Source organism: Gymnoscopelus microlampas (genome assembly GCF_963454915.1).
Source record: "Gymnoscopelus microlampas genome assembly, chromosome: 2".
NCBI lineage: Eukaryota > Metazoa > Chordata > Actinopteri > Myctophiformes > Myctophidae > Gymnoscopelus > Gymnoscopelus microlampas.
The window spans coordinates 14,634,001-14,655,261 of NC_139939.1; the positions used below are offsets into that span (position 1 = coordinate 14,634,001).

At 44.8% G+C, this 21,261-nt stretch overlaps 2 protein-coding genes across 2 annotated transcripts; one reads left to right on the plus strand and one right to left on the minus strand.

The window, feature by feature from the left end:
• Positions 1 to 403: 403 nt before the first annotated feature.
• On the minus strand, positions 404 to 2,917 carry LOC311054018 (phosphatidate phosphatase LPIN2-like; the record flags this gene model as incomplete). The annotated part of the gene is made up of 1 exon (XM_084069881.1): positions 404 to 2,917. The coding sequence occupies exon 1, from the start codon at positions 2,912 to 2,914 to the stop codon at positions 404 to 406; it is 2,511 nt and encodes an 836-aa protein (XP_083926007.1). The 5' UTR covers positions 2,915 to 2,917.
• Positions 2,918 to 4,140: 1,223 nt separating this feature from the next.
• On the plus strand, positions 4,141 to 20,547 carry tcirg1a (T cell immune regulator 1, ATPase H+ transporting V0 subunit a3a; the record flags this gene model as incomplete). The annotated part of the gene is made up of 21 exons (XM_084069893.1): positions 4,141 to 4,257; positions 5,098 to 5,176; positions 6,459 to 6,607; positions 7,342 to 7,437; positions 7,793 to 7,863; positions 8,708 to 8,834; positions 9,145 to 9,227; positions 9,573 to 9,666; positions 9,877 to 9,948; positions 10,674 to 10,814; positions 11,742 to 11,892; positions 12,553 to 12,683; positions 13,011 to 13,156; positions 14,176 to 14,266; positions 14,559 to 14,677; positions 15,096 to 15,309; positions 16,047 to 16,157; positions 17,260 to 17,364; positions 19,041 to 19,161; positions 19,810 to 19,981; positions 20,466 to 20,547. The coding sequence occupies 21 exons, from the start codon at positions 4,141 to 4,143 to the stop codon at positions 20,545 to 20,547; spliced, it is 2,472 nt and encodes an 823-aa protein (XP_083926019.1).
• Between the last annotated feature and the right edge of the window lie 714 nt (positions 20,548 to 21,261).

Sequence of the window (21,261 nt, forward strand, 5' to 3'; positions counted from 1 at the left end):
GATGTTGTCATGGCCATATAATACCATACAGTATAGGTCGGTACTGTAATATCTCTTAACAAATTGGATCTTGGAACTAATTCCACGAGTCCAATTAGGGTTTGGGTCCAAAGCATGTCGGAACCAATTGGATCTAGGAACAAATTTAATGGGTCCATTAGGGTATGGGTTCGTCATCTAAAAAATAAATTCGGAACCAATCGGATCTCGGAACAAGTTTCACGTGTCAATTAGGGTTCGGTTCCGTCATTTTGGACCCGTGAAGAGCCATGGAAGTGTTGGAAGGGCCAGTGGTGTGTGTGTGTGTGTGTGTGTGTGTGTGTGTGTGTGTGTGTGTGTGTGTGTGTGTGTGTGTGTGTGTGTGTGTGTGTGTGTGTGTTGATCTGTCCTCTCTCCCTGTGGATCAGAGCAGTTCGTCAGGGTTGAACTCAGGTATGGGCAGTCTCCAGTAATTGAACCAGCTGTACTCCGGCAGGACAAAGGCCTCATTCTGCTCTTTACCTAGCAGCGGGAAAACGTGCTCCAAAAGCTCACTCAGCCTACTGTAGGAGGACTTGTTGCCCTTGGTCTGCTCCTGAATCAGCTCTCCCCTGGGGTTGACTGTAAAGATCCTGCCCTCATGGACTCCCACCGCCTTATAGGCAAACACGTCATTAGTTCTATTCCCGAAGGCAGCATAGAACGGCTGCTTGTTTTGCTGGAAAAGGTTCTTGATGTCCGTAAGACATTCGATCTTAAAGATCTCAGGTTTCTTCTCAATGACGTCCCTGTGGAAAGCAGAGAACAGACTGCTGGGGGACAGCATGAGCGGGCCTTTGGGGAGGGTAACGCCTTCGTCGTTAACCCACTTCAGGTAGCCACGTGTCAGGTCCGCCATGCCGATGGCCCGCGCAGAGCAGTACAAGAACTTGTAGCCGTTCTCAGCTACTGAGTGGTAGAGCTTGGCGATCCCCTGTTGGGTCCAGTCCTTCCCTAGCTGTGGCAGGATGTGTCCAAACACATCCGACTTGGTGATGGTGCCGTCGATGTCGCTAATGACAACCTTGTCGTCCCAGTTCCACAGGTAGATGGTGCCCTCGAGGCGGGCCGTGCCCTGGTACTGCGTGGTGATGCTGAAAGTCACTTTGTTCTCCCCTTCGTTCAGCTTCAGACTGGTTATCTGATCGGAAGAGAGGCATAGCGACTTGTAGCTTTGCCTCTCCTCTGATCTTGGCTGGGTCGGAGGCTCCTGTGGCTGCAGCCTCTCTTGACCGGAAACGACGCTCACTTCCTGGTCTGCCTCGTCACTGGACAGGTATGATGCTTCATTACGTGGTAAGACCAGATTCTCCTCAGACACAGAAGGTCTTCCCTCCCCCAGCTGAGACGCCTCCTTAGTTTCCAGCTTGGTTTCCGACTGCTCGATTGTTCTATCCTCCCTCTTTTTTTGCCAGAACCAGCGACCTCCTAATCTTGAATTCTTTGGCAGTTTCTCCTTCACCCCGGCTTCTTCTGTAGCCTTTGGTAAATTCCTCTGAAGGGCCTGTAGACTTGACCTCAACGGAGCAGCTAGCGTCCAGTTATAGTATTTATTTCCTATCCTTACTACCAGATTGGGATTAGACATGATTGCTGGATTTTCAGCAAATGTATTATAGGTAATGATATGTGCCATGAACATTTCATTGGGTATTTCCGTGTTCTTGCTAAGGCCCCCGCAGAGAGAGAATGCAACATCGGTGAGGTCACTGGTCGAGTCAGACAGACACTCTGTGATGCTGTCGACTGCCACACTGCCCACTGGCTGGTGTAACTGTGTCCCAGAGTGCATCTCGAGGCTGTCTGTCAGGGTTGAGGTCGTTGGCAGAACATCCAGGGGGTCTGAGTGGATAACAGGATCGAGGGATGTTGCGGAGCTGTCAGGCATCAGTGCTGCACTGGTAGGCATTACAGTAGTGATGCTGACATCTTCACTTATGGGATCCCCTGCCATGGCCATGTTCTCCATGGCCTCAGAACTCAGGATGATGTGGACGTTCTCTGGAGGGGTGATTATTACAGCTTTTGGTAGCTCCTGTCTCTCCTTCTTAGCGACCCTGGTTGACTCCGGGAACTCTCCCCAGATCCATTGCATGAGGGATTCATCTCTGATCATGCTCTCCAAGGGCCTCACCAGCAACTCTGAATCACTCTTGGAAGAGGAATTCTGAGTCAAGAAGCCATGCCTCTCGGCTGCATACCACCCGCTATCAGAAAAGGAATAATTGTCTAGGTTGTGTCTGGCTACAGACACAGTTTTGGAATTCATGTCCCATAATAACCTTGACGAGTGTGCTGAATCCTCTTCATCGGAGCTCAACTCCTTGATCAGCTCCTTGATCTGCCGGGAAGGAACTGGAGCAGGGGTTGTAGCAGCAATGGCAACAGGTACATTAGCTGCGTTGGGTGGAGCCAGCTCCTCTTGTCTCGGGTCTCCTCTGTGCTTCTTACGGCGTCTCTTCTTCTTGCCGGTGCCGGTGTTCTGGGCGGTGGGCTCGGGTGGGTCCTCCTCTGTGTCGGCCAGGTAATCGTCCTCCATGTCCCCCACCTCCGACTTCCAGATCTGGTGATCCTCTGTGGTGATGGGGGAGGTGACCAGGTGGGCTGGGACAATACCAGGTGCTTCCTGGACAAAAAAGGCCTCTCCTTTGTTCCCAAGCTTCATGTAGAGATCCACAGGCTCTTCGTTCACCTCGATGTCGACTACCTTCTCTTTGGAGCGTATCACGCCCAGCTTGCCAAAACGCACGTGGAAGGGTGAACACAGGTATGTCCCATCTCTCTGGCGGACCACCACCACGTCGATGCAGCCCGACAGTGTTGCCTGGTTGATGCCATCATACAGCTCCTTGACGGTCAGAAGCACATGGCCTGCCAGCCGGCCCACATAGTTCATGGTGTCCGCCTCTCAGATACTTCACGAGGTGCTGAGACAAAGCAGGAAGATGTTCATATCTGCTTTGTGAAGCTCTGCCACGGTCTCCTTTTGCCTTGTGTCTCTGTTGTTCGAATGGCAATGCTTGTGAGGTCTGGTGGCGCAATATAAAGATCATTTGTGATGTTCCGTGACATCATCAGCCGTACCTTGTTAAGGAGGTACATGTTCCATGGTGACGTCAGCTGGTGACGTCACGGTACGTCACAACATCAATTACTTATACCACCACCAGACCTCACAGCATGCCATTTAAACAACAGATACTGGTGTCACTGATTGCATTAATAAAATTCATGAAGTGATTGAGATGTACGCCATTAGATGATGATTACTGAGTACACCACAGTCAGGCAGGCACAGGAGTTGGGGAATAAGTTGGAGGAAGAAAATACTTGAAGAGAAGGAAGTGAAGGCTTGGGTACAACAAAGCCAAAGTGCAGTAACTATGCAAAGAATTAAACTGATTTAGGCCACTTCTACACAGAGACGTTTTAAGGTGTATCCGCAACGGTTTTTAATCGTTTAGACGCTTCGTCCACACGGAGCCGGCATTTTGGGTCCGTGAATACGCAATTCTTTAAAACCGGGCCCCAGAGTGAATAACTCTGAAGACGCCACCCTTGCGTCTCCGTGTGTACACTTAAATACGCATCTTTCCTGAACCGATGACGCCATAGCTCCACCTCTCACTTTGGTTCCATTTGTACACACTCAGAGATAAATCAACACAATTTTACAGTAGATTGCGGTTCCATTTTTTGTATCAAATGGAGGCCTGTGGCCTGATGCATTTCAAACTGAGGGTCCTTGAAATTCAAAAGGTTGAGAGTCACTGTCCTAAACTAAATTACCGTGTCACCCGCCTCCAGTCACATGAGCTACATTTGGATTCATGTGTTTGTAATTACGTCCTTCCTTGCCCCCCCCCCCCCCCCCCTCTCTGTTCCTCTGTCTGCCTCTTTGACGACTGATAGTCAGTCGATTGTCTGCATCTCGCCAGCCTCTACTAAATAGCCGTACTTGCAAGAGGGAGAATTTTATCAAACGGACAAACTATCACTTAGCCAGGTAATTTAGCAACAAATAAATTAACTTGAACTTAAATTAAAGACTAGAAAATGGTCTCTCAGAAAAAAAACATTTGTGTTGGCTTGGCGACTGTTTTTCTCCTCCAGGTAGCTGACATGGGAACACTGTTCCGGAGCGAGGAGGTGTGTCTGGTCCAGCTGTTCCTCCAATCAGGATCGGCCTACAACTGCGTGAGCGAGCTGGGAGAACTGGGATTGGTGGAGTTCAGAGATGTGAGTTGCTTCCTCCATCTTCACTGTAATTAGGAGACAATCCAGTTCAGGTGGCGCTATGGTTGCCTTTTCGTGGCTCGTTAACACTCCAGTGTTTCTCTGTTAGTGGTTTGTGACCCATCGGCGTCAGGTACTAAGGGTATATTAAATAGGTCAGAATTGTATTATCTAGTATCTAATCTAATGTTGATTTACCTCTGAGAGTGTTCAAATGTAACCATTATATTTGTACACTCTCAGAGTTAAATGAACACTTTTTTACTATAACCACCACGCTCCTCTCCCATGAAGACCTGTAAAAAGGTCCAAGTAAAAGGCTGCAACAAAACAGTTACTGTAAGTGTTGACAGTGAAACACTGTGGACATTTTTGGGGGGAGTGTGTGTGTGTGTGTGTGTGTGTGTGTGTGTGTGTGTGTGTGTGTGTGTGTGTGTGTGTGTGTGTGTGTGTGTGTGTGTGTGTGTGTGTGTGTGTGTGTGTGTGTGTGTGTGTGTGTGTGGGTGGGTGGGGGTGGGTGTGCGTGCGTGCGTGCGTGCGTGCGTGCGTGCGTGCGTGTGTGGAGAGAGAGAGAGAGAGAGAGAGAGAGAGAGAGAGAGAGAGAGAGAGAGAGAGAGAGAGAGAGAGAGAGACACACAGAAGAGGGATTACTGTACACTGTACAGTACTTTATAGATCTGTTTGTATGTATCTCATTTATATTGTTTTGTGAAGCACATTTATTTCTTTTCATTCTCTTCATATCGCCCTCTCTCTATTCACCTCTCTCTCTCTATCTCTCTCTCTCTCTCTCTCTCTCTCTCTCTCTCTTGTTCTCTGGTTACTTTTACCCTCTTCTCTCAGTTGAACGCCCATGTCAGTTTGTTCCAGAGGAAGTTTGTGAGCGAAGTGAGGCGATGTGAGGAGTTGGAGAAGACCTTCTGTGAGTGAGGCGTGTTAGCACCTTTCAAATTAGCAACCAATAGACATCATAACCACTGAGTTACAGTGTAAGTTGTCCAGGATTTTCTAACTATCCAAGGTCCACCTCTGAGACACAACGTGTAGACTGAAAATGTATTAAATAGTACCGTCAGTGCAGAGGTTCTCAAACTTTTTCATGTCAAGGAACCCCAAATTGATTTAGCTGCGGATCCCCATTGAAATGATGTTGTGCCAGGGACCCCCGTTTTTTCAACATTGATTGAAAATAGCAGATCATCGTGACTCGCTGTGAGCTTGTAGATCAGCTATTTTTGAATAGCCAAAGTATAAAATAGGGTTAAAGGAGTAGTTCACCAAAAAATGACTTATTTTTAAAGGAGCTACACCATGAATTTAAAAAATAATAATAATATTTGATATCATATTGTTTATGTCCCTCAAACGTTTTTCAAAAGGTTTCAGCCTAAATCAAGCCTCAGATATACTCATTCCAACTAACTTCTCTCTGGCTTATAAAGCACTTTCACCTGCAATACCACATTGTCCTGTTTGGCACGGGGCGCTATTGAGCCAGTTTGTATGCATGTCATGTCCTGGTTCTGTGTGGAAAAAGTAAAAAAAAAAAATAAGAAAAAAAGAAAAAAAAAAAAAAAAAAAGAAAAAAAAAATATATATTTTTTTTTGGATTTTTTTTGTGTGGTTAGAACTGAAAAACGGGAGGAATTGTTCCCAGACGTGACGTAGGGTGGGGGAACAAATCTGACGGACTGTTTTCAGACCAATTTACATGAAAACCACAGATAGCCTATGAAAGCCTGCATGCTCGAAGTCGGGTATTTGTTGGAACAGAAGAGAGGTGGGGGAGACCAAAAACACACAAAAATGAAGAAAAAGTTAAAATTCATGGTGTAGACCCTTTAATCAATGATGAGATGTTTTTGTTCTTGTCGCATTCCTGAGCCAATAATTTGATGACCGGGTCATCGGTCAGTATAGGAGACTCAAAGACTCAAAGAGTCTCTATAGGAGACTCTGCTGGTTATTAAAAGATACCACCATTTCGGTCTACTCACTCAACATCTCAGAGGTGGGCCTAAATGACATGGCAGGTTTGGTCATTTCAAACTTCAATCCAATCACCAACCAATCCTTGGTCCAATCCTTAGACAAACCACAGAATTCCATTTCAGACCAGCCTATCAGAGACTTTGGCAAAACCCAGACATGCTGACCATATGAGACTACCTCTCATTCTGTTGCTTCCCTCTGCTTTCCTACAGCGTTCCTCGAGCAGGAAGTCAGCCGCTCCCTGTCGCCTCCTCTCATTGGCTCGCTGCCTGATCCAAGCCCCGCCCCTTCTGCCCCCCAGCCTCGAGAGCTGTTGGCCATAGAAGAGGAGAGTGAACGTCTGGCTAGAGAACTCAGAGAGGTAGTGTGTGTGTGTGTGTGTGTGTGTGTGTGTGTGTGTGTGTGTGTGTGTGTGTGTGTGTGTGTGTGTGTGTGTGTGTGTGTGTGTGTGTGTGTGTGTGTGTGTGTGTGTGTGTGTGTGTGTGTGTGTGTGTGTGAAAAGAGAGGTTGATGGAGACAAGAATGATTGAGAGAGGGAGTGGTGGTGCAGAGGTAAAGTTCTGATTGGGATCAACTCATTAACAGTTTTCTGATCCCGTCTAGTGAGAATCAGCGCATATACGGATATAGTCTGTGCTCCCAAGAATAATTCCCTCAGAAACCAGGGTTGTCATAGTGGTATGGGGCCTACTGTACCTATACAACTCTGAAATTGTATGAATCAGGCTAGTTCCTTCAAATACTTCTTGGTATAATTCATTTGGTATGTCTATGTTTCATTATAACTCGTAACAACTGGCGAGACGAGACTATTCGGCACTCGTGGGAGAACAATAACAATCCGGCGACCAGCTGGATACAGATATTAGTAGGGGCCTGCGTGGCCTAGACCGTATCACATCAATTTGGAATTGAAAGCCTGGTGATGCAAGGTTTATGAATGTAGAGACTGGGGTTTGAATCCTCCACTGTGCATCCGACTTGGCCGGGTGCTCCAATGAACACAATTTGCCCAGTGAAATGGACCAAATGAGGGTCGGTTTCTACACTCTCAGAGTTAAATCAGGATTTTAATGTGTATGTGTGCATGTACAGGTATCCACGAATAGGGACAGTTTGAGGAGTCAGCTGACCTGGCTCAGCCAATACCGAGGGGTTCTCATCCATACACACCACCTCATTGGTTTACAGGTACCAATTGCCACTTCCTGGATTATGTTTTTTCTATCAATGAAAAAGACATATTTTGTAACACAGCAAATGAGCCCCACACGAATACCATTAAAAAAAAATGCATGGCTCTGAAAGAGGCTAGCCATGTATGACATTTAGGGACGTGTATTTTCATTTTAACTATGGGTATTGTTTGATGAAGGCATGCGTCAAAGTGTGATAATTAACACTATTTTAACATCTTAACGTCCTAATGTGTGTGTGTGTGTGTGTGTGTGTGTGTGTGTGTGTGTGTGTGCGTGCGTGCGTGCGTGCGTGCGTGCGTGTGTGCGCGTGCGTGCGTGCGTGTGCGCGCGTACGTGCGTGTCTGTAGGCCCCACTTCCTCCGCCCCCGTCTTTGGAGACCTCTTCTCTTCTGGAACATGGACAAGACATACGTCTCAGGTTGGAACACTGGCACCATACTTTACTCCTGTCATTACACTATGATCAATAGAATATCAGGACTAATACGTCCTAATGCTGTGTTCACACTGACAGATTCAAAGCAATTCATTTTCATTGGAAGCCAGCGACATGAAGATACAAAGTGACGCCCGACGTTTGTAGCTTCTACAAAATCTACAAAGCTAATCCAAGTTGAACTGGCTTCCACTACAAAGCTACAAGATGACAAAACGTTGTTTAATTCCACTCACCTTCGCTCTCCACACAATTCCTGCTTGTAATAAGGGGAAAATAATTATTTCCGTCTGCTCGTTCCATGTTCTTTTTGACCCCAGGCTTTACTTTCCTTCATATTTTTTCTTGTTCGTCAGAGGCAGGCTTGATGGTGTCAACGAGCATGTTGATCAACACTTCAACAGTGACTCGGCCATAGCTATATGGCCATAGCGGCCATAGCTGAGTGGTTAGTGAGCCCGCCTAGGGAGCCAGAGGCCCTGGTTGCCCCAGGTTCGATTCCAGGCCACACCAGCATATGTGTCGATGAAATGAAATTTGTCCCTGAGCAAGACTCTTAACTCTCAATTGCTCACAGGTTCTCATTGGAAACAAGACCGCAAGGACTTTCATGCACGACCTGTTAAAAGGAATTATCCTTACTCGGACAGATACAGTGCGTCGCTTTGCAGTTTTGTATCTTTTGTAGCTGCCAGTGTGAACGCAGCATAAGTGTCATTAATAACATTAATAACATTTTTTTTCAATGTTCTATGGCATTTTTGTACTTAAATGTAATAAGTGTGAAGACTGATGATCCACAATGTTCCATTGTATCTGACCCAAGTTTTTTAGCCGGTGTAGTTCACCCATGGAGAGTCCCCGCCTTCGAGCGGTTGCTATGGCGGGCGTGTCGCGGTTACATCATCGTGGACTTCCGAGAGATGGAGGAGAGGCTGGAGGTCCCAGAGACGGTACGACACACCTCCAAAAAACTGTCACACTGCAAACCACCTCCGCACTGTACAATGCTCACTGTTCATTTAACTCAGAGTGAAGAAATGGAACCAAATGGACTCGTAAGGGTCCGTTTGGTTACATTTATACACTCTCTGAGTTCAGACCCATGATGCAATTTGTACAAAACTGAGGATTTTACACCTGTGATATAACACAAATGATATAATAACATTCCATCACTGAATCCATTTTTAACTAGAAAAGTGTGCTCCTCAGAGGCGGAGCACACTTTTGAATGATTCTGTTTTTTTCCACCAATCCCAGGGTGAGATGGTCCAGTGGACCGTCTTCCTCATCTCCTACTGGGGCGAGACCATTGGTCAGAAAGTCAAGAAGATCTGTGGTTGGTTCGTCACAACTCAATTTATTCCTTTCAAGAATTGTCCCGTCAAAGAAAGACTCTTACATCGTCACTGTTGGGCAGAAACTTTGTATCTTCATATATATATATATAATATAAATATATATTTTCCCCATACATTTCTGCCCTGTTTTATAATTCAAAAGTGGTGAGATCTGGCACAATTAGGAATGAAAATGTTCCCCAACATAGGGAGGCCAGGTTGAAAGTGGTTAAGTCTGTCTATAACCTGTCTTTTTCTATTTCTCTCTCTCTCTCTCTCTCTCTCTCTCTCTCTCTCTCTCTCTCTCTCTCTCCCTCTCTCTCTCCCTCTCTCTCTCTGGTACTGTAGTTTCCACACACATACATTCATCTATCCAGAGAGTATGGCAGAGAGAGAGGAGATCTTGCAAGGCCTGCAGAGCAGAATTGTGGACATTACAACAGTGAGGAAAACAATCTTTACTCATGTCTCAGTATTGTGGGTAGGAACAGCTCATTTGATCTGTAATCAAGGGTTGAACGACCCCTTTAGACCCGTTCATGCAATGTAATATGAATCAAAATCATCTGAATTACCGTCTTTCTTGTCCATAAAACAGAGGTGCCTCGAAATAATGTTTAAAAAGATGTGTTTTTATTTGGGTCGTCTCCAGGTGCTGTCACAGACCGAGTGCTACCTGCAGGAGGTGCTGTCGCGCTGTGTGTATGTCCTCCCACAGTGGAAGGTCAGGACGCATTGCATGACCTTGTCTGTGTATCACAGATACTGTACATTATCTCATATATATCTGTCCTCGCTAATGTCAAGCAGAATCATCACTGTCACAAATATAGATTAATTGTTATATATATATAATGCATGATTAATCATCACAGATAGACTGAGACTTTACGGAAACATTAGACTTTATTTAACCCCCAGCATTCAATAAAGTCTGATACATCTCATCACCTAATTGTCCACCTTGGCTGTTGTGTTGTGTTGTAATTGTTTGTGGTAACTGTGATTGTTGTGTTGTGTTTGTGTTGTGTTTGTGTTTGTGTTGTGTTGTGTTGTGTTGTGTTGTGTTGTGTTGTGTTGTGTTGTGTTGTGTTGTGTTGTGTTGTGTTGTGTTGTGTTGAGTTGTGTTGAGTTGTGTTGTGTTGTGTTGTGTCGTATACTAACTGTTTGTAGTTTTATGTTGTGTTGTAGAGTAACTGTGTGTGTGTCTGTGGTGTGGTGTGGTGTTGTACAGTATAGTAACTGTGTTTGTAGTGTTGAGTTGTAACTGTGTTTGTGGCGTTGTGTTGTATTATGTTGTGTTGTAGAGTAACTGTGTGTGTCTGTGGTGTGGTGTTGTACATGATAGTAACTGTGTTTGTAGTGTTGAGTTGTAACTGTGTTTGGCGTTGTGTTGTATTACAGTATGTTGTGTTGTACAGTAACTGTGTGTTTGTGGTGTTGTCTCAGGTGTGTGTGGGGAAGTACAAGGCGGTCCATGCGGTGCTGAACCTGTGCAGTCCCTCCATCACTGACAAGTGTCTGATAGCAGAGGTCTGGTGTCCTGTGAGGAAGCTGCTGCTGCTGCACACTGCACTGATAGCAGGCACGGTGAGAGAGAGACATAGAGAGAGAGAGAGAGAGAGAGAGAATCTTGGGACTTTTCCTGTTTTCTATTAGTGAAACGGAGTCTATACAGTTACCTGACTTTTTTTCAGGGCTTTGTCACTATTCGGCTCCTCAGACTGGCCCGATGCAACTCTGGCGCAACTCTCCTTATACGGCTCTGGCGTGGTCCACCACCCGCTTGTCCTCCCTTAAGCCAATTTAATATAGGATTAGTGTATTTTATTGTTAGTATAAGTAACTTTTATTTGAATAATAATTATAAATAACAAATGAGAATGTTGAATAAAATAACATTTAACATATTTTAATATATAAACTTTAGGTCTTATCAACTGTCATTGAAATTTACAGACAACCCGGCCTGCTTGAGATTGGCGGAGTTCTGCGCTCTTAGAAGGAGGCGGAGCACACCATTCTTAAGGCAATCATCTTTGAACGTGGTTCTACGCACTGTTTGAATATTTAAATCCAGCGTTCTCCCTCAATGTTAAATGGGCATTTGTTTCCAAAGTATAACAACAATGAAGTATAATAAGTACAGTCCACTTGTTGTTGGTAGCATGACTTTAGTCAACACATAAGTGAAATGCTTTTGCGTGAGTCCTGTGCATCTGTGGCCGGCACTGACATGGTAGGCTGTTACAGCACATATGGTTATACTGTAGTCATCCGATTGTGTGACCAGCCTAGCTATGCATTGCGAGACACGTCACTTGACAGGACATACATTGTGACCAGGTGGGGGGCATGGTCGTCTACTGCTTAAATTACATTACAGTAAGTGTCTCGCAATTATGTTTCTGCACTCATTTTCGGTTTCGGACAAGAATTTTCCTTTTGGTCCTAAAAAATGCAGCTAATATCAATTAATCTCTCTCTCTCTCTCTCTCTCATGTGTTTCTCACTCAGAGGAGAAGTGTGAGCGTTGTGGACTCCTTCTTTAACCGCCTGCCGTCGCCATGCTCTCCTCCCACACTGTTCGCCACCAACTCCTTCACTGCCGCCTTCCAGAGCATCGTGGACACGTACGGAGTCGCCAAGTACAGGGAGGTCAACCCAGGTACCGCCACGGCGAAACCCACGGTTTTCAAATTAAAGCTATATAATTGAATTGAATTGAATAGGCCTACTTTATTAGTCAAAAATGTAAACAGCACGGCGGTACAGTAAAACATTTTACTGTAGGCTAAAATGAAAACACAAACAAAAGTTCTGGGTACTTGTTTCCATTGTGGTCCTGTATTCAATTAATCAAGGGAGTATAGAATATTAACGCATCAATACATGTCATCAACAAATACAAATAGTTATATTTACTGAGGAGAAAAGGTGTATGACCCCTCATTACAATAGACTTTTACTTGTAGTTTGCTGACAGATGCTTTTTCAGGCCAGTTTTGAATGAAGCCAGTGATTGGTATCCATTTTTGCCCATGTTTGTGCTAAATTCGGGAGGTACCAGATCGTAGTTGCTCCCTCTGGTGTTGTGGAACTTGGGTGTCACTCACTTTGGAGAAGTAAATCTGTTAGTAATCTGTTAGTTTTATGTCCTCTCCCGATGCAGAGAGAGGTAACTGCAAATGCTTGTCAAATTAAATATTTATATTCATATTGCAAAACCAGTGTCTACACAAAGGATACTGTCCCATGGTTATTCTATAGCTGTGTGTGTGTGTGTGTGTGTGTGTGTGTGTGTGTGTGTGTGTGTGTGTGTGTGTAGCTGTGTACACGATAGTGACGTTTCCGTTCCTGTTTGCGGTGATGTTTGGAGACGTGGGACATGGTCTGCTCATGGCCATGGCTGCTCTCTGGATGATCTTACAGGACACACACCAGAAGAACACACATGAGGTGAGGCGCACACACACACGCACGCACACACGCGCACACACACACACACACACACACACACACACACACACACACACACACACACACACACACACACACACACACACACACACACACACACACACATTTCCACAATTTATATGTTATTAAATCATGTTATGTATTTGTCATATCTGCCCTGTGCACCTTTTGTTTATGAAGCCTAAAAGCCAAACAGAAATGAAAAATGTATTCATATGTTCCGACAGTCAATCGCGACTATGACTAATCGCCCTGTGTGTGTGTGTGTGTGTGTGTGTGTGTGTGTGTGTGTGTGTGTGTGTGTAGATGTGGAAGGTGGTGCACGGTGGACGCTATGTGATCTTGCTGATGGGTGTGTTCTCCGTCTACACGGGGGCCATCTACAACGAGTGTTTCAGCAGAGGACTCAGCCTCTTCCCCTCAGGGTGGCATCTGCAACCTATGAACTGGAGGTACGCGCGCGCGCGCACGCACGCACGCACGCACGCACGCCAGATAATCAGAGAAAATTATTGGTTCGGTTGGAAGGTGGGTGGATAGCTGACCTACAAACTTGTAGGTCAGCTATTCAGAATCAGAATCAGAATCAGCTTTATTGTTACAACACAGGTTTACTGAAGTAAAAAGTGGGTGAAATTAATTTTCGTGCATTGTTCCCACCGTATCGTTATTTCCATAGAAAAGAATAGAAAGGGAAGAAGAAGGAGAAGGGGTGGGGGCAAGGGGGAAAAGAGATCAAATGATCTACATATTTACACATGGTACCTGAGATAAGATATAAATGTGTGTGAGCATAGCAGCAGATGTATACTGTGCATGATATACTTATGGACGTTAGTTAAGGTGCTAGAAAAAAACACCCAAAAAATAGACAAAAGTCAGTGCGTTGTACATGGGATTAAGGTGCAAAATGTCAGTGTGTGTCGACCACATAAAGTAGACTGACACTGCAATCCGCAAGTAGATCCATGAAGAAGAGCAAAGAAAAAGGTCAAGTCACTTGTCCCTGGTATAATCCACAGGTACTGTAGGTCCAAGGAAGAGTTAAGTCCAAGTCGCTATTTTCTGTGTGCGACGCTAGTTCAGACTGGCAGCCCAAATCATATTTTTGGCCTATCCAGGTTGGAATCAGGTTTTAACAGCGAAAAAAACCCCCAACAAAACAAACATGGAAACTGATTTTTGAGGATCAGATTTGAACCACATTCCTTAGCCTTGTTCAGACTGCATAGAACCAGTCCCGACTCCAATCTGGATAGGATATCAATCAGATTTGGCCTGGAGTTATAGGCTGCCAGTCTGAGCAAGGATCTGCACAGCAGCCCCCAGTTAGTTAGTATCTCTACCAGTCAATAATCTGTGTGTGTGTGTGTGTGTGTGTGTGTGTGTGTGTGTGTGTGTGTGTGTGTGTGTGTGTGTGTGTGTGTGTGTGTGTGTGTGTGTGTGTGTGTGTGTGTGTGTTCTTCTATAGTGATGAGACCCTACGAGAGAATCAGTACCTCACTCTGGACCCCAACATCACTGGAGTGTTCCAGGGGCCGTACCCATTCGGCATCGACCCGGTCAGTATCCAGCGGCCGTGTATTCTGTCAGCTGTGTTTGTCTGTTGCTGACAGTGTCCATACAGCTCAACACACGCACACATGCATGCACGTGCCACGCACTTCTGTTAACTTGTTATGAGAGCTTCTTTCACTGCTTTTATTGCTTGTTTTTCTTTTCTTTTCTTTGTGTCTTTACTTGTAATCATGCATTCTTTTAAAAATTTATTTTTCTATTTCTTCTGTTGTTATTTTTCTCCTTTTTGATGTAATTACCTCCTCTCCTCTCCTCTCCTCTCCTCTCCTCTCTTAGATCTGGCGTCTAGCCAACAACCACCTGTCTTTCCTCAACTCCTACAAGATGAAGATGTCTGTTATAATAGGAGTCATCCACATGACCTTCGGAGTCTCACTGTCCTACTTCAACTACAGGTATTAAAAACCTCCCTAAATACACCAGTCAACACATGACACCAGTAATCATCTGTCATATTTGACTGTACAGTGGTTCTCAAAGTGGGGTCCTTGAGGGAGTTCCAGGGGGTCCACAGCAAAATGAGGAACAGTGTAACCACTTTAACCTTATTTTATACTTTGTACGGCTCACAACGCGTCACATCGTGAGCTTGTAGATCAGCTATTTTGCTTTTTTTTTCAAACATGTTTTTATTATTATGAAATGTATTTCCTACTTTATAATTGCATGCCCATGGATAAGGACAGGGCGAGCTTGAAAGTGGGTAAGACATTTTCCTAATAGTCTCTCTCTCTCTCTCTCTCTCTCTCTCTCTCTCTCGCGCGCGCGCTCTCTCTCGTGCTCTCTCTCTCTCTCTCTCTCTCTCTCTCTCAGCCCCAGTGGCCAGTGGAGCAGTGTGGTATTGGTTCTGGTGCCACAGCTGGTGTTCCTGCTCAGCCTGTTTGGGTACCTGGTGTTCATGATCATGTACAAGTGGGTGATGCTGGCTCCCAGGGACTCGGACAAGGCTCCCAGTCTCCTCATCCACTTCATCGACATGCTCCTGTTCACCGACAACAAGGACAACCTTCCGCTCTACCCCGGACAGGTACACAACACTCCACGATCGTCAGTGTTCATTTAACCCATTAAGACCTGACCCATCTCAAAATATTTAGTACCAGGGACCCCCCAGAAGCAAAGATTTGCTTTAAATATATATATTCAAAGATTTTTTTTTTCACAATTAAAAAAAAATAGCAGATGTACAAGCTCGTAGCGAGCTTGTAGATCTGCTATTTAAATAAATCTAAAATGACAAAGATGCGTTCCCGGTCTTAATGGGCCTAAAGGGCCGTTCACACTGAGCACTATAACGATAACTACAACCCAAGACAAAAAAAAAGAAAGGCATCTCAGGGTTTACTTTCCGTGTCCGTGTGAAGTAGGTGGCCGGCTCTTTTAGGAGACCGGAAGCAGGTTGGAGTCTATTGATTCCAATGAGAGTGAACGTGAACACAGCTTCTGAACGATTCATGGTCACTGAACTAAATATTGGACCCAATAGGCTCTATGCACAGCAGCCATATTGGAAAGAAATTGGGCCTTAGCGGTTTTGGACATGCAAGGTTTCCACCAGCGTAATATAGAGAGAGAGTTACGTCACTAGCATAGACTCCCATTGTAAGAATGGAATGCGGAAGTTCTCTTTCTCAATGAGGAAGTTCCAATGTTTGGAACTACAGGAGGCAACATCCCGCTTTGCGGCGAGATCAAAACGTGGCGCAACTCAACGCTGGTTTCCACCTGACATGGACGATATCCTCAATGTATTTTTTTTTTCAGGTGATTGTCCAAAAGGTGTTGGTTGTCATGGCAATGGCATCAGTTCCTGTCTTGTTGCTAGGGAAACCCCTCTACCTCTATTACCGTCACAGGAATAGACGCTCTATCAGGGTAAGGCAGCGTTTCGAACCATCTGACATTTGTTTTTTTAACAGTGTGGCTCTGCAGGGGCCTAGCAGGTCTGTCTGTCTGTTTTTCTGTCTGTCTGTCTGTCTGGCGAACCACTTGACCGCAGCCTGATTATGAGCCTGAAGCTGCGTGGAGCTTCAGTCTGACATTGGCTGCAGTGTCCGTGATTACCAGGGGGAGGGGATTCAAATTTCCCTAAACCAATCACAAGAGATCCACGGATCCGCCTACATCTGATGTCATCGCACAGCTTGTTTTAGCAGATATTCGCTGATTGGCTTGTCGTTAGACCACCCCCACCTCCGACTCTGATTTGACAGGTTTTTCTTCGACCGTGAAAAGCCATAGGCTCACATTATGACACCAGACCAAGAGGAGCAGTCCACTCAAAGAGTGGCGGGGTCTATGGGCTAACTTGACCGATCATCAGGAACATATTTCTTGTGCACTCTGTCAGTGACAGTAGGCCACAGAAGTATATCTCCACTTTGAAAAAGTTCTACAAAACTTGTCAAGAAAGTGTGACCGGGTGGATATTGTACAGCCAATCTGTACTGTGAAAGATGCGCTTCACAAGGTTATGGCTTATGGGCGCATCAAAATAAAATAGTCCCACTCCTTGGGGTGTTTTTTTGTCACTGTATATTTTGCACATACGTGAAATGTGTCCTCTGCATTTACCCATCCTATAACAACTAGTGAACGCCATTCTACGGCGCTCGGGGAGCGATTAGGGGTTAAGAGTCTTGCTCAGGGACACACATCGACACATTGCTGGCAGGGCCTCTGGCTTCCCAGTTAGGCTAGCTCACTAACCACTCAGCTATGGCCGCCCCCAGTTCATAGTAAATCTATTGCCCTGCGGCCTTGAGGAAGAACACTACCATTGGCCCATGACCTCATGACCTCTATATGTGTGTGTGTGTGTGTGTGTGTGTGTGTGTGTGTGTGTGTGTGTGTGTGTGTGTGCGTGCGTGCGTGCGTGCTGTGTAATTTTGTAATTGTGCGAGCATGCATGTTTAAATGTGTGTGTGTTCATGCCAGCATGTTCTCTGCACAGTGTATTTACTTGTGTGTGTTGCAGGGAGGAGAGCATCCAGCCATGACAGACAGCAGCTCCATTAATACTCTGCAAGGAGACCTGGAGGGAGGAGGGAGGCAGCAGGAGCACACAGAGGATCAAGAGGAGGTGGTCAAACACTAAACACTTGAACCACAGCATTACTTTTGGGGAGGAACATTAGCCAAACATTGCAGATCTACAAGCTCTACAGGCGTTGTGAGCTTGTAGATTGACTAATTTTGGTGAGGAGATTTGGTATAGAAGGGGAAGAAATCGGCCCAAGATCCAACTCAGGTTCCCTTTATTAAGTCTAGAGGGTTTAAGTGGTTAACCCTGTTGTTGGCTATAACCACTGGATTAAACATTACATTCAAAACAATAGATTTTCAGAACTGGCATTGTGACACATATAGTACATCCCTATGATTTTGCTTAGTTTTACTTAGTTTCGTAAACACACAATACAGTTTCAGTTACTTATCTTCTTTTCTAAAGCCTCGTTTTTTGTTTTTTATTTCAGTGAACTAAAATGTTTTTCTTTATAGGAACACTAGAAACTAGTTGTCTTTATTTCATTAGTTTTCATTTTCAGTTTGCGGTGTTCAAGCTAGGGATGCACTATTATATAAATGCACCCACTTTACACACTCACACCTTGTTTTTCTCCGCTATGGCTCAGCCTGCCATCAACGAGAAAAACGAGATTTATCACAAAGGAACCAGGAGATAACGCAATCCAAAGATTTGCTGCTCCGTTCACCTCAATGCTAAAAAATAAACAGACAAAAAAATCAAAATTTTCCAAGGTTTTACTATGTATTTTTCAGTGAAACATGCTATTTTCAAACATCAAACAACAAATGTCAACGAGGTTGCGATGACCTCGTTGACATTGGTGAAACCACACCTGACAACCCTCAGTGATTAGCAACCATCAGGGGATCAATCATACTGGAGATAAATATTCTGTGACTACTTGAAAAGGTTATAAAACACCAAAATCTTTGGCAGTAAAGGGGGTATATTATTGTATATACTCTGGCAGTTAAAGTTAAACAATATATCGTCTCTGTTGGGTGGAAACCTCATATGTCCAAAACTGTTACTGTACTTGTCAGGATTCACATTCAAAAACAGCAAAAGTAGCAGATAGCGCTGCATTTCGAGCTTGTAGATCTGCTACTTTTAATTCATTTGTGTGACGCTGCTGTAGTATGATTCAGTAGGGCGTTCATTTACGAGAAAAAAAAACACATCAAGTCAGAATATGGAGATAAGAGGTTTCTGCCCGACAGTAGCGATTAACCTCGCGTCACCAGTCTTTCCACCTCGGAGGAAAGCCTGGTATGCGTTACTAAAGACCCATATGATCCGGTCTAGGCCACGCCTACTGAAAAAAAGAAAGAAAAAAGAATCCTCTTTCCGGATTCTGCCCATCCAGTTTTGCGGTGTCGCTTTGTTTTGGTTCCCCAATCCCTATTTAAATGGAATAGAATTTCCCCGTGGGATAATACAGACGCTAAATAGTCTCCGGATAGTGCATGCACATTTACATTTAAAAAATAAGCTAAACTATGCCGCATCAAGGATTTTATTAAGACGGACCTATTTTGGGGTGAGACGTCTTTCCGGCTCTGCCCATCCCGCCACTTTTTTTTTTTTTTTACTTCCGCTCCCGACCGGATCATAGACACGAAAAGATATGCTGCCCAGGCTAAGTAGCGATATGCACACCTACTAACACACTCACACAATGTGGTGTGGTTGTGGTGTTTGATGCAGTGTGTGGTTGTGGTCTGCAGGTGTTTGATGCGGTGCAGGTGTTCATGCATCAGACCATCCACACCATAGAGTACTGTCTGGGCTGCGTCTCCAACACTGCCTCCTACCTCAGGCTGTGGGCCCTTAGCCTGGCACATGCACGTAAGTTCCTCACACACACGCACACGCACACAAACGCACACATGCAAGTTCCTCATTCACACACACACTCACGCGCGCATGCGCAGACTGCGCTAGTAATGTACAAGTGCGCTCACGTGATTGTTATGTTTACAATGTGGTGGTGTTTGCATGCTTATGCACACATATCCACCATAAAAGATCTTACAGAAGAGGATTTATTTAACTCAACCAAAGAGATAATGGGCCTATTATTATTGTACGGCGATGCGATGCCTTGTGATCTTGTAGATCTGCTATTTAAAAAAATACTGTCAAAAATCCAGAAATTTGTTGAAAAAAACTTTTTTCTGTTGTGGGAGTCCCTGGCACATGGCCAAATACATATCAATTCGGGGGTTCCTTGTTTGAAAATAAACAATGTATTGTCTCTGTCGGGTGGAAACCTCATATGTCCAAAACCGTTAATTTTCCTGGATTCACAAATAGCAAAAGTAGCAGATCGACAAGCTTGCGGATCTGCTGCTTTTGATCATTTTGTGTGACGCTGTAGTATGATCAAGTAGGGCATTAATTTACCGAAAAAAACACAAAAAGTTAGAATATGGAGATAAGAGGTTTCTGCCCGACAGCGACGATATGATACCTTGCGTTGTAATGCCCCTCCAGAGCTGTCGGAGGTGCTGTGGGTCATGGTGATGCGGATCTCCCTCTCGTGGCAAGGCATGGTGGGATCTGTAGTCCTAGCGGTCATCTTCTCCTTCTTTGCCACGCTCACCGTCTCCATCCTCCTGGTGATGGAGGGGCTGTCTTCCTTCCTGCACGCCCTCCGTCTGCACTGGTGACAATCACACACACACACACACACACACACACACACACACACACACACACACACACACACGTGGGTTGGGGGGAGGGCGGTCAACCCCTCTGCTTTTGATACCCCATCTGGTTTTATCCCTGCCTCTGGTCACACTGAATTAGATACATGCATTTCCGTTTGGCAAATGTAGCAAATGTCTGTTTTCAATGTGTCAAACTTTGTCAAATGTTTTATTTAAATTAAAAAATGGCTAAATATAGCAGATCTACAATCTCACAATGCATTGCATCGCGAGGCATTGTGCGCTTGTAGATCGGCTATTTTCAATATTTGTCATTCAAAGGAATACCCACACACGTACACACATGCACGCACACAGGCACAACACCACTCACTCACCACCTGAAGTAGCACCTGACAACGCGCACAGTGCAATCGGACACAGAGTAATATTATCTCTCTGTTTCCCCTCATCCCTCTGTGTCTCTCTGTCTCTAAGGGTGGAGTTTCAGAATAAATTCTACAGTGGAACTGGATATAAGCTCAATCCCTTCTCCTTCACTGTTGTCAACCCTCTGTAGGTGGGGCTTTCATCCAAGTCAGACCCCATGATGATGTCATTGTTTGGGGAGATTTTTGCGATCTCATCGAGCAGAGTGTGAACGTGCGAGGCCTGGGTGCGTGTAAGTGTGAATGTTTTTGAAACGGCTGTAGGGAGTTTTGCACCAAATCAGGGGTCTTCAACGTTTTTTCAGCTGAGCTGAGAGAAAGATGAATCAGGGACCCCCACTACATATTGTGTAAAAGAATTCATAGATTTCATAGATAGCTTCATAGACTCGTTTGACAGCACTGGCATCAGTGCTTGTGTAAATCAATGTTTTTTTGTGTTTGTTTTGTTTGTTTACACGTTATCTTTTCAATGTTGGATTCATGTTAAATTGTATTTTCAGACAATTAACCACTTCAATACTCTGCACTTGGTCTGTTCTTTTTTCCCTCATCTACACCAAACCTCTTCACCTATAATAGCAGATCTTGAATTGTTTAAAAGCTTGAACGTTTAAAAGGATCCTTGGCTAATAAGCCTTATACTGTGTGCCTTAATATGGAGATACGAGCGCAGGAGCGCTTCTGCGAGAGCATTTTCGGGAGTCCCGACCATCTTTTCATAGACAGTTAGGTCTACAAACTTATAGTAGCTTGTCCTATGGTATGGAGTTATGTAGGCTACAACCTGGCTGGGTTAAGGATATAAACCCGACGCTCCAATCTCTTGATTGTGATTAACGTGG